The sequence below is a fragment of the Pteronotus mesoamericanus genome, unplaced genomic scaffold, assembly GCF_021234165.1.
Source record: "Pteronotus mesoamericanus isolate MK-2021 breed Mesoamerican mustached bat unplaced genomic scaffold, CSHL_Meso_final contig_433, whole genome shotgun sequence".
Taxonomy (NCBI): Eukaryota; Metazoa; Chordata; class Mammalia; order Chiroptera; family Mormoopidae; genus Pteronotus; species Pteronotus mesoamericanus.
Window position 1 is genome coordinate 482,413 of NW_026555163.1, and position 12,404 is coordinate 494,816.

General features: G+C 41.9%; 1 protein-coding gene across 8 annotated transcripts in view; it reads right to left on the reverse strand.

Annotated features, from left to right (window-relative positions):
• N4BP2L2 (NEDD4 binding protein 2 like 2) overlaps window positions 1-5,681 on the reverse strand; it is a 67,380-nt gene extending 61,699 nt beyond the window's left edge. For all 8 annotated transcript variants that reach the window (XR_008529468.1, XR_008529469.1, XR_008529470.1 and 5 more), the window contains exons 1-2: window positions 5,499-5,681; window positions 2,896-4,145 (exon numbers count right to left, since the gene is read on the reverse strand). Coding sequence is in view for 5 of the 8 variants with exons in the window: in XM_054577449.1 (XP_054433424.1) it covers window positions 2,896-4,145; window positions 5,499-5,663 (1,415 nt within the window). In the remaining 3 variants the exon portion in view is untranslated. The remainder of the gene's footprint in view (window positions 1-2,895; window positions 4,146-5,498) is intronic.
• Between the last annotated feature and the right edge of the window lie 6,723 nt (window positions 5,682-12,404).

The window sequence follows — 12,404 nt, forward strand, 5'->3', positions numbered from 1 at the left end:
TAAAGGAGAACCTGTTTCCTTGCCCCTTCCAGTTTCTAAAAGCCACTTTAAATATCTGGGATCACAGTCTCTTCTTCCATCTTCAAAGACAGGCAGTGTAACATCTTCCCTCCTCTCTGATAACTTCTTCACCTACCTTTTATCTCTGATCACTCCAGACATTTTGCTAATATAATAATAAATTAGTGGCTTGTTTATGCAAATACACTCTTTCTCACTGGTGAAGTCAGCTGAGTATTAAAAATGTGAGTTAACTAAAATATTTTAGAATCAATCCTCCTCCCTGCACGAACAGAGTATAAGGAGCTAACAAAATCTATATCCCACACCCCTGGGAATGACACTCAGTGCTTGGTCCCTAAATGGCCCTCTGTCCATCCACTGACTCAGAAGATTCCGTTTGTTGCCAATTATAACGGGAACAAAATTCTACCTCTAGAATACTGTTGAAATTGCCGCGAATGAACCTTCCATCAAAGTGCTGTCAGTTTTCACTTTATCATACCTACAAAGGTTGTGTGAACTATTTTGCACTAGCTTACTCATAAATATTTAAAGTCTGTACTTTTGTTAGAATTTAAGACTGACTTCATTAAAATGTATTATCAAAATTGTGAATAAACAACTAAATCTTAGCCACTTGCCACCAAGGGTCTTAGGTCAATTATCAATGAATAGAAAGGTAAGGAATTGTGCAGCTTATGCTAAAGGCAAAGAATGCTAAGGGCAAATAACTGAGTTCAGAAGGCTTACTTAGGGCTGACATAAGCCAAAGTCTTGAAAAGTGGAGGCATTTAAGAGAACCTTTGAATAAGCAAAGTCCTGAGAACAAAGAATGGACAAATATTATATCTCCTGCAGTGGAGGGCAGGTACCAATCTAAATGCAAACAGATATGAAGATGGAGAGGTGGGTAAAGACTAAATTAAGGAAGAAAGGGGCTTGAATAATATTCCAAAGAATTTGAACTTTATCTAACCCCCTACATTCATTACCACATAGCAATACAATACTATCTTTTAATTTAGTACCCCAAATCAGCTCAACTCTGATCTACCAAATCTTTGCTTTTTTCTTTTTTCAATGCTCATTTTGAAAGCCAATTCCTATGTGAAGCCATTCCTCACCAGAGAGTATGTGGCTTTATATCCAATCCCAAACAAACAATCCTACTTCATTCAAAAATTGCTGAACTACAGTGATACTCCTGCTTCTTTAACCAACCTCCTCTAAGTCAGGAGTCACATATAGGGCTACTCAAGCATTAGATACTAAAATGAAGGAGCAGAGAAAAAACGCACTCATTAATATCCCTAGTTTGCTCTTTTACCAGTTTTAGGAAATTCTCCCAAGTCCCTTAAACTGAATTTATTCTCTATAGCTTCTATAAAATGAAAAGAATACAATCCATATCACAAGATTTTACATATATTAAAGTACTTTTGTAAATCGTGATACAAATGGTAGTTGCTACTATAAATTCTATTCTTATAACATATACCTAATTCCTCAAATAAATATACATATTATATACTGTCACTTCTATCATCTCCCACTACAACTATCTCCCTGAAATTATACTGAATTATCTTTATTCACCTTCAGTTTCAACATACTCCAATATGTTGTCCCAAACCTAATCTTTTTTCCTTTATGTTTATTCTAAAACTTCATCAGCTGTCCCAAGCTAGATCCCTTGAACATATTTCCAAATTTCAACTAATACTTTTCTAGTATTATATTCTAAATCTAGAGATTGCCCATGTTTGTGACAACTTCTCTATTTCTATCCTTTAAAGAGCTGAAATTTCATTTTCTTTACAAAATCTTCACTAAAGTGAGGGGAATCAAAATGCAAATACCTAAACTTAATGTATAATGATCACAGCTTACAAGCTACTTGAAATGTCTATATCATAAATTTAATCTTTGTCTAATTTCTTGCTTTTAAAGGAAGTTTTGTTTCTTAAAAAGAAACTTTTGTTCAGATTTAGACTTGTTTACACTGTCTTGCAAGTAAATATAAAACATGTACAAAAATGGTTCCTTGAGATTTTTTATTCTCACCCAAACATACCACATAAATTTTCCTTTTCTCCTTATCTAGCATAAAACATCAATCATCCTACATAAACTGCAAAGAATTTTTATTGTTTTTCATTGTGCTACTTTTCACAACTGTACAAATGTACTCAAGTACAACAATATTTTTTTAAAATGTAAACAAAAATATGAATTTGAAATATCTTGTCTTAGATAAAATATCACCAGTTCTAACTCCATTTTAATTCATACAAGGGTGAGCGAAAGTAGGTTTAGTTACACAAAAGTTTATTCTTGAATCATTATTCTATTATTTTCCAAATGAACAACTGTAAATCTAACTTTGCCCACTCCTGTATATTGCTCACCTCAAACTCCTTAAATTTAAAGAAACCAAAAAAGGGTTACCTCTGCCAGTCAATGGTACACACGGGGGGGGTGCTTAAAACACGCTCAAAATTCTTTTCCTTGGTTTGTCTCTTTTGCTTCTCAAGTATTACTCATTCTATTAACAGACAACAAAATCTGTCCACTGTCATAAAGTGAAATAACTAAGTCAAAGCCCAGCTCTTCTTAAACTGCTGACTTAAAACTGAAGGCCAGCACAGTTCTCAAAAAGTATTCGCTTTCACCATTGTCATAATTACACATAGTGTATCTATTTTTAAAGGCCTAAACAAGTTCTTAATATAGATGCCAATTCACCCTTCCTCCATCAGAAAACATCATATGCCACTCTCAAGTATAACATTTTCTACTAGACATATGAAAGCACTTGTTATCAATTACTACTGTTACTTGTGATTTTAAAGTAATGAATTACCAAGTATTCACTTGGTATCCTTTACTTACCGAGATAATGTTGTTTTCCCAGAACCAGGCAAGCCTCTTAAAAGAATAAGTAATTTCTGCAATTTACCTAACTTCTCCTCTTGAAACTGCTGGTTCATAAACCTGTCTGTGCTACTATACTTGTCTTTAGAAGTATCCTTCCAGTATCCTTCACTGGATTCACAGCAACCATTACTCATATGTGCATCTTGTACTCTGTAGACATTTCCAGAGGGAAGATCATTACTGATATTCTCACTACAGTCAGTATATCCAGTGTTCTGATCACAAGTCAACCAATTCCAATTACCATGATAGCTAGTCTCATAACCTCCTTTTTGAATCTGAGAGCCATCTTGGGCATGGAAAATATTTGATGAACTTGGTAGAGCACTGAATCTTTGAATATTTAAATGATAGTTAGAACTGGAAAGAGGGGGACCTCTGGGTATTATAAAAGAATGCATTGATTGCCACTCACGTCTGAAGGAAGTAAAGGGCATGTCACAAAATGTAGGTATTACTTGTCCATGACAAGGATATCTGCCTGGCTCATTCCCCACGTCCTGCTGATAACCATAATGTGACTGAAAAGCACTACTAAGATCTTTTTTTTCTTCTACGTATTTGATCAGATCATTATCATGGCCCTGATAATATGAAATAAATTGTTCCTCAGAGGGTCTTGGTTCCTTACAATTGCCTTCTAAATAATCTTTTTCATTTTCAAGCTCTTCAATTTCTTTGTAGAACTGGAATAATTCATTATCAATCTCTGATTTTTTGCAGTTAAATTTCTGTTTCTCATCTTGTCCTCCTTTGCCATCTATATCATTGATATTGTCTACTTGCTTTCTCCTTCCATTACATTTCTTTTTCTCAGTGGGTTTGTAAATGGGTCCTATAAATGCTTTACTTGTGCTATATATCTCATTATCTGTGGATACCAACGGAGAACTTGCAGCCTGTAAAACTTGTGAATTAATGGACTCAGTAACAGCTGGTTTATTACCAGGCATTTCATCATGCACAGGTTTCAGCAAATCTGTAGTTTTGGTTTTGTCCTCCTGAGAACTATGTTCTTTGACATCAATAATGGTCACAGGGACCAAATCATTTCCAGTTTTCTCTTGGACTCTGTGAAAATTAGAAATACCATGATGGAGGGGGGGGAAAGACTCTTCAGTTGACTTCATTTTTTTGTAGCATGGTTCACTTGTTAATTCTTCCCCATGTCCCAAGGATTTAGCTTCAATTTCACCATAAGGCATCTGAAGAACACATAAATCATACAATTAATAGCTAATATTTTGAAAAGTCTAAACAAAAGTTACTTCAGAAACAAGAAAATAGAAAAAGACATTTAAATTTGCGAGAATAAATGGTAAAATTACCCCAAAATGCAAAAGATATAAAATTGTAATTTTATAGCCACTTACTATTTAAGTATTGTTATAACAAAACTTGAGAGGGGTCTCATTGAGTATTTTTTTTTAAAATACACCTCACCTTTAATCTAAATGATGCATTCCTGAATTGAGACCTTAAAAACTTATTAAGTTTGGAAAGTTGCATCAATAATATACATTTTGATGATAAAAATACACAACTGTGTACTAAGGAGAAAAATCTGCCAACCAAACTGACACATACCCAAACCGGCTGTAGTAAACTGCATGATAAACGTCTTCCATTTAAAACCATTATGTACTTAGGAGTTAATGGATCCAGCTCCCCAACCTGAGACAAGCACATCTCGGGAGCTATCAAACGCCAGGTGAACGGAAAGGCCAGTATTTGTAGGATCCATTCCTGCTAGTAGTGCAAATGTGATTGCCAAACGGGTGCTGTGTGTTCATTTAAACGAAAACAAACAAACAAAAAAACCCTCCAAGTCCCCCCCCCCCCAACAACTTCAGATGCACTAGAAATGACGCAAACATGTCATTTCTGTTTAGAGAAGAACCTCTGGCAACTCCCCAGATCAAAGCGCTCCTCCTTCCAGAAGGTGGGTAAATGCGCAAGATTAAACTCTGCTTCCCTCGACGTTCCTAAGTGGCGCTCAAGAATACAATCCGAATGCCTGTTTTGCTCAGTCATCTTCGTTCTGTCCACTTTCTGGTGCTCCTCCAACACGAAGAAAAAGGAAAGAGCAAAAAGGCGAAAAGAGAACGGCACAGACAGGTCAGAGGCTGGAGGCAGACACAACTTCAAAGAACGCCGAACTCCCGGAAACACAACTCGGCCACCTCCCAGCTTCTCATTTCCACGTTCGAAACGTCAGAAAAGTCCCAGGAAGACAGAGGGGTTGTAGTAACCGAGCGCGGCCTGCACACAACCTGCGACCCAGGGCCTCCCGACTGGGGGGCCGGGGCAACTGTGCGTCATCGCTTTCTCTGTCTCAATGGTAGCAGGTTCAGGTTCTGCCAAGAATTCGTTTGTAGGTGACGGAAGGGTCCAAATGCCGGCGAGTATCCACGTCGCCGACAGGAGAATGAAAAAGGCGAAAACGTCACCACCACTCGCCGCAACACACACACACAAACACGCGCGCGCGAAAAGAACTGTTTACTCATCTTATCTCTCACACACACACACACACTTGAAATGAAGTGTTTACTCACCTTATCCGCAGCTCCGCATTGACTTTCACTTCCCAATGAAACCCTCTTTTGAAAAGATACGGGCTTTAGAGACGCTGAAATGCGGAAACGCGGCCCCAAGGCAGATACCTGGAGGGGCTGAAACTCCAGCGCTAAAGATCCCGGCGACGAACCACACCTCAGCATGCAAGATGGCGGTCATCTCATGGTGACCCGGAAGAAATCGCGGACTCCTTCTGGGCATTGTGGGAGTTGAAGTCTGGCATCACACCTGTCTGCACGTCTCTGCAGACCGCGACTGGTCTCCCAGGATCCACTGCGTCGTAGATGCGGAAACTTGACAACAAACTTAACCCGGAGCTCGATCCTAGAAGTGGAGCTGGGAAGTTGTTTAGAAACTGCAATTTTGGCCAAAAAAGGACAGCGTCGTGCTGTGGGGTTCAACCTTAAAGGAAAGGAGCATGCGAGTGACTGCACTCCAAAAATATGTATAAGTGGCTTTCAGTGCTTTTAAGGTTTTAAGGCTTTTTAACAAAAAATCAGGTTTTTCAAATGGAACTGAACGTTTGATAATCGCAAAGTAGGGCTGCCCGTGTTTTTACAAAACCAACCAACCAAAAAAGAAACCTACTCAGTAACTGTAGGCTTGTGTTATTCCGCTGAAGGACAGGATCGCTGCAGCAGAACCTTGACAACAGATAAAAATGCTTGAGAGAATCGCGCATCATATTTGTGTTTTGTTTTGGGAAAGAAGGACCAATTACTGAGCTTTTCCATTAAAAAGTCAGTATGTAAAAAGGTCTTAGAAAAGCGCTGGTAAAAATAAGGGCTGTGTAAGTGCTTGTTAAATTAGAAATAAATATGGCCCTGGCGGGTAGCTCCGTTGGTCAGAGCATCACCCAGGTAAGCCAAGGTTGCAGGTTCTAGTGTTGTCAGGGGCGTGGCCTGGCTCTGAGAGGGTCTGCCTAGGGCAAGCTGTCCTGTGTGGGTTCTTGACCTCCTGTAGGAAAGATTTTAACACAGTCGAAGTTACTATGAGGATACATTTATTAAAGCTGGGGACAGTAAAACAAGGAAGAGCTTAGTATAGAAAAAGCAACAAGAGAACTTAGGCGGGGCTGCCTTACTTACTGGAAAGTCAGAAAAAAGGGAGCCTTGGGGACAGGTTCAGGGAATTAGCCTGGGACATACTGCCAGCTCCCTATTGCACATTGCCTTAGAGTTTAGGAAACACATGCCTGTGTGAAAAGAAGTTGGGGAAGACAAAGAAAAAGGGAATGGATTTGGCTCTTTCCAGAGGGGGAGCAGACGCCCTGGGTCCTTTTCTTGAGGCTCTTACCTCTCTCCTAAAGCTGAGAATCTTAGGAGAGGTGTCAAGGGAAGGTTTCAGCAGAACAGTCACCAGTTTCCCAGTGTGTCTTTTCAGGGTTGTGGTCTCCAATGACTTGGTCAGTGCCAGGGCAGAGGGTGTTAGTCATTGAAGCTGATCCTAGTGTTGCCCACCTGGTTTTGTTGCTTTTCTGGGCCTGGGGCTGAAATACAACTGAGGCCTAGATGTTATCTTTCAGGAGGTGACCTTTTGTGTCTGGCCATTTTTGTCCAGCTGTCTCAGTTTTCCTGTTCCACTTGCCAAGGAATTTTCCTAGTTTCTTACTGTACTGTCTCACTATTCCTGGTCAGGACATACACAAGAATCAACCAATGAATGCATAAATAAATGGAGCAATAAATCAATGTCTCTCTCCCTCTTCCTTTCCCTCTCCCTTCTTCTCTCCCTAAAGTCAATCAATAAAAAAAAGTAATCATTTTTTTTTAAAGGAAAAAAATATGAACAGAACAACGGGCAATGCTCAGCTCAAGGTCCCGTATCCCTGGACTCATCTCCTGCCCCACATTCTTTCTTGTCTTTACCAGGGAAACTGCTAATCTGTTCATAGTTAAATAAATCTCTGTTGACATACCGTTTTAATTTATTAATGTAATAGTTAAAATCACAGTGCTGAATGTTTGCATTTGATTATTTAATGGCCTTATGACTATGAGGGCTCAACAAAGCAATGCATTCCTTTACAAAGAAAGAATCTTCCTCAATTACAAATTCACACATTGGCATGTGTTTCCTCCTGACTAGAATCAACTTATGCATCCTCCCTCGAAACAACCACATAAATGAAATGCGTCCTTCTCAGAATATTATATCTGGAGGCACATGATATCTGTTTACTATAAGGTGATATTAATCTTTCTCACTCAACTAAGGTGTTACCCACTTTCTCTGCTGTATATTTTCCTCCTTGGAACTAATGAGCAATATGTGAGGGGTTACTTTGAGACCAAATATTTATCTTGATCCCGATCAAACTCTACTTTATGGTTCAGCCTCCACTGATAATTCTTGCTGCAACGGATACTTACTAGGTTGGTTACAAAATATTGATTTTTTTTTCTAACTCACTCAAGCGCTTCACATTTATTAGTCCTTATGATCCTATAAGAAGACTCTTCCTTATTTGTTTATTTACTATCAGTATAAATTCATGTAATCTTTTCTGTTCAAGAAGTTATAATACATTGCTGTCTATATCTGTTTTTAGACTTTTTAGGTCAGTTTTAGACTCACAGAAAAATTGAATAGATAGTACAGAGAATTCCCATGTAATCCCCCCCCCCATACACACATACTACACAGTTTCCCCCATTACTAACCTCTTATGTCATTACAATTAATGAACAAATATTAATACCTTAATATGGGCTACAGTCCCTAGATTTCCTTAGTATTTGCCTAATGTCCTTTCTGGTCCAGGATCCCAAATTATAGGTAGTTATCATTTCTCCTTAGGCTCTTCTTGGCTGTTAATAGTTTCTCAGACTCTACTTGGTTTTGATGACCTTGACAGTTTTGAGGAAAACTGGTCAGGTAACTTGTAGAATGCCATCATCTTAGAATTTATCAGATGCTTTTTCATGAATAGACTAGGGTTATAAGTTTTTGAGAGGAAGGCCACAGGGACAAAGTCATTTTCATCTCACCACTGCAGGAGTACATACTACTCCTAACAATTTATCATTGTTTATATTGAACTTGATCACCTGCTAAAGTTTTTGTTGTCAGGTTTCTCCACTGTAAAGTTATTCTCCCCACCTCCCCTTCTATACTGTACTCCTTGGAAAGAAGTCACTGTGCAGCACATGCTTCTGGAATGGTCTGCCTCCAACAAGTCACTGTCCCCACTGCAGCCATAACGAGTCCACTGACTGGCAGGATTCCTGAGAAAAATGAATGAAACCTGGCTTAGGGTGGGGCCACATGATGATAACTGGTTTATAATGATTGTGTTTGTGGTAGCTTCCTGTGGGCTGGTTCCATAGCCTTTATTTATCTATTTATTTATTTTTAAAAGGTTTTATTTATTTATTTTTAGAGAGAGGGGAAGGGAGGAAGAAAGAAAGGGAGAGAAACATCAATTGGTTGCCTGTCATATGCTCCCTGAGCAGGAGCATAACCCACTACCCAGGCATGTGCCCTGACCAGGAATCAAAATGCAACATTTTGGTTTGCAGGACAGCACCCAACCAACTGAGCCATACTGGTCAGGGTATCCCATAGTCTTTAAGTGAAGCCCTGGGGATCTGAGTCAGGACTTACACTTTTCTGCCCCTTGTATGCTGCCAGGGAACAGTGAATCCTCAACAAGTGCTCAGAGAACTGAAAAGAATTAGTGATGTTGCTGAGCATATACACAGGCACTGCTCTGATGATGCCCTGAGTCTCCTCAACCCTACTGCATTTTTGAGGGATAGGTACTCTTGTCGCATCTCTTTTACAGGTATAAATTGAGATAGAAGAAGAATACATTTCAGTATCACAGAGCTGGTAAGTATCATGAGGGCATCAGATCCTGGAAATCTGGCTCTTCTCACTGCCACCTGGAAAGAGAGGGGCAGGGGAGCTGGACAAAGGGCATCTCCCTCCTGTCTTCATCTGATGTTTTCAGGGAGGCCGTGTTTCCCAGGGGACGTTGGTGGAGGTGGTCCAAAGCAGCTACAGAGGGTCAGGTTACAGCAGCACGGGTTACATGCTCCAGCCTGAACAGGCCAAGGATTCAGCACATTCTCTGGCCCAGCTGTTCCTGTTCATTGCTGTAACATGCTGCCACCTGGGCTCTTGGTGACCCTCACCCGTCTGCTGGCTGCCCTCATTGCAGGTGAGTCAACAAAAAGGTTGATGATATAGCGGCCATGACATTGGAATGCATGCTGTGTGCTGGGACCCATGTTCTCTACCTATTAGACCTCTCATCAACCCTGCACTTATACAAGTAACACTTGCTTTTCATACAAGGACACTGGGGCTCAGAAGGAGTCAATCATTTAGCTAAGAATATGTCATCGGTGTCGGGTCCTGATAAGAACTCAGTCCATGGCCTTCATCACTGTTGGGGCAGTGTCCTGAAGGAAGAGTAGGTCCCTCTTGTGGGTTTTTTGTGCTTCCCTTGTCTTCAGGCCCCCACTCTCTCCACCATGCAAGTGAGGCCACCTTTTGCACACAGCCTCCCCCTACCCGGGTTCTCAGGACTCACACTCCCCCTCTGGTTCCCTCTTCCTTTTACTCTGCATATTCTCTCTGTCCCTGGATTCACATGCAGCCCAGTGGTTCCGTAGGCCCTAATGGCTATTAATGTTCTTGATGAATTGTCTGCCCCTCTGGGCCTCATGTTAAAACCAGCACTTGTGGTTGGCTGTATGAGGTGAAACGTATGTATATTCTTACATCTTTCACATATTTATTTAAAACGTAAATGTTATCTCTCTCTCTCTCTCTATATATATATACACACACACACATTTATTTAATATATAAATAACATATATCTTTTTCATTTATTGTCCAAAATTCTCTGGGGCATGTCTTGCACCCCAATAAAACAGAATAAAGCCAAGGTGGAGAGATATTGCTAACTGGTGGTGAGTGGAAAAGCTGGGATCTGAATCAGGTCTGTCTGTCCCCAAGCCCGGTGGCTTTCCCCTGGAGCCTCTTGGCATCCCCATCAGGGTTTGCTGCGCAGTTTTGAGGTAAAACTCCCATAGTCCTTCCTTGGATCTTTAGCCCAGCAGGATTTTCTTAGGGGGAAAGGTGGGAATGCAAGCACAAGAAGGAACCTCTGGAACTGCAAGTGGGGCACAGACCAAAGCCTGCCACCCATGCCCCAGCCCACACCAGTTTCCCCCAGGCCTCGGTGTAGTCTGGTGACCTCCTCGAGTCCCAGCTTCTTTCCCCACATGTAAAACGAGAGGGCTGACCAGATGAAATGTCAGCCGTGCTGTTCTATGATGCTAATGGCAGGGCACTCTGAATGCCTGGAAATCCTAGGAGGTGAGGGTGACTGCAGAGTCAAGAGGTTTCTTCACAGCATCATGTTTCTGGGGTCAGTGGGGTCGGTGGGGAGAACTCTCAGCAATCTGCAGCCCCTGTTACAGAATCTTTTGTGCTTTTTCTCTTTCTATGTCTCATGCTGGCTGTGTCCAGAAGAGCAATCATCCTTGGCACCAGCTGCTGAACCCACAGTTTTCAGTGAAGGCCCATTTGTAATGACAGTTTGTCAGTAACTGTAGGCTTTTGTTGAAGAGATGTCATTGCACAAGAGGCCCAGCTCAGGAAGGCTTTCTAGAGACCACAGCAGCACACTCTCATGCCCATCTCACCCTCCTCTCTTTTGTACTCCGCAGGAACAACCACCCTCTCTCCCTGCAGTGGGGCCCACTGCTACCTTCTGTGCCATATTACTTGCTTGTCAGGCCAGCACTGTGTGGCTGGGAACTGCCTGCAGTGCCCTGCTTGTTTTTAGTAAGGAGAAGACACCCTTTTACCCTGGGAAGAGAGGAAGGAAAGTGTTGAAAGGGCAATATTGGGGGTAGGCTGAGGGCTCCTCAGGCCAAATATGAAGGACCTTTGAGCTATCTCTGCTGCCATTGCGGTCCAGCTGTCCCTTGGCTGGGTGGCTTCCCTGACACGTAGGGCCTGCTCTCAGTTGCTCACCCTCCTTTGACATTTGCAGCCAAATGGGTATCAGGACAGCCCTGCAGCTAGGCCCCACTGGACCCTGCAATGTGCTCCCAGGACTCACAGAAAGCAAAGACTTCCAGTGACCCCCAGGGAAGGACCACACCTTTTCTCAACCATTCCTCTGTGTGTGTGGGGGCAGGGGAGCGGTCATGAAGATTATCAGGAAACCCCCAGAAGAGGCTAAATCTCTCAGGGTCAGGAACAAGCCTCATCCTTGCTGGCACGGGTGAAAAAAACCTCCTCTACCCACCTCTGACCCAGCACCCAGGAACTTGCATAGCTGGTTAAGCCTGGAAACAAGTGTAACCCACCTCTAGGCTGCTGTGGAGATCATATGAAATGATGTACATGACATGTTGGGAGGTTCTGAGCCACTGTTCCCACGTGATGTGCAGCTAAGATAGAAGCCATGGAGCTGTGGAGCAAACCAGCCATAGCACCACCATGTGTCACCGGGAACCTACTGTGTGCTGTGCTGGCTACAGAGGACTGGGTCAAGCATGATTCTGTTTCCTGGGAGCCTGCCATACTTCAGAGTTGTGCTCTAACCACAGCTATAGCTCACGGTGCTACCAAGAGTCAGTGGAAGAGAAGGGGAGAACCTCTCTAGATCGCTAAGCTCTCTGGATCACAAAGATTATTTCCTTCTCAATATTACACATGGAGGCAATTCTGCCAGAGATTTTCTTTTACAGATGAAATTGGAGAGACAGAGGTTAGGGCATCTATAAACACACTTTGCTAAGTAAGCAAGCACCTGAGCTGCAATCCCAACTCTCAGCAGTGTCCAGGTACAGGTGTTAGTCACAACCTACCTGCCATCTCACCTGGTCTTTTCCTGTTCTCCCTCAGCGGTACCT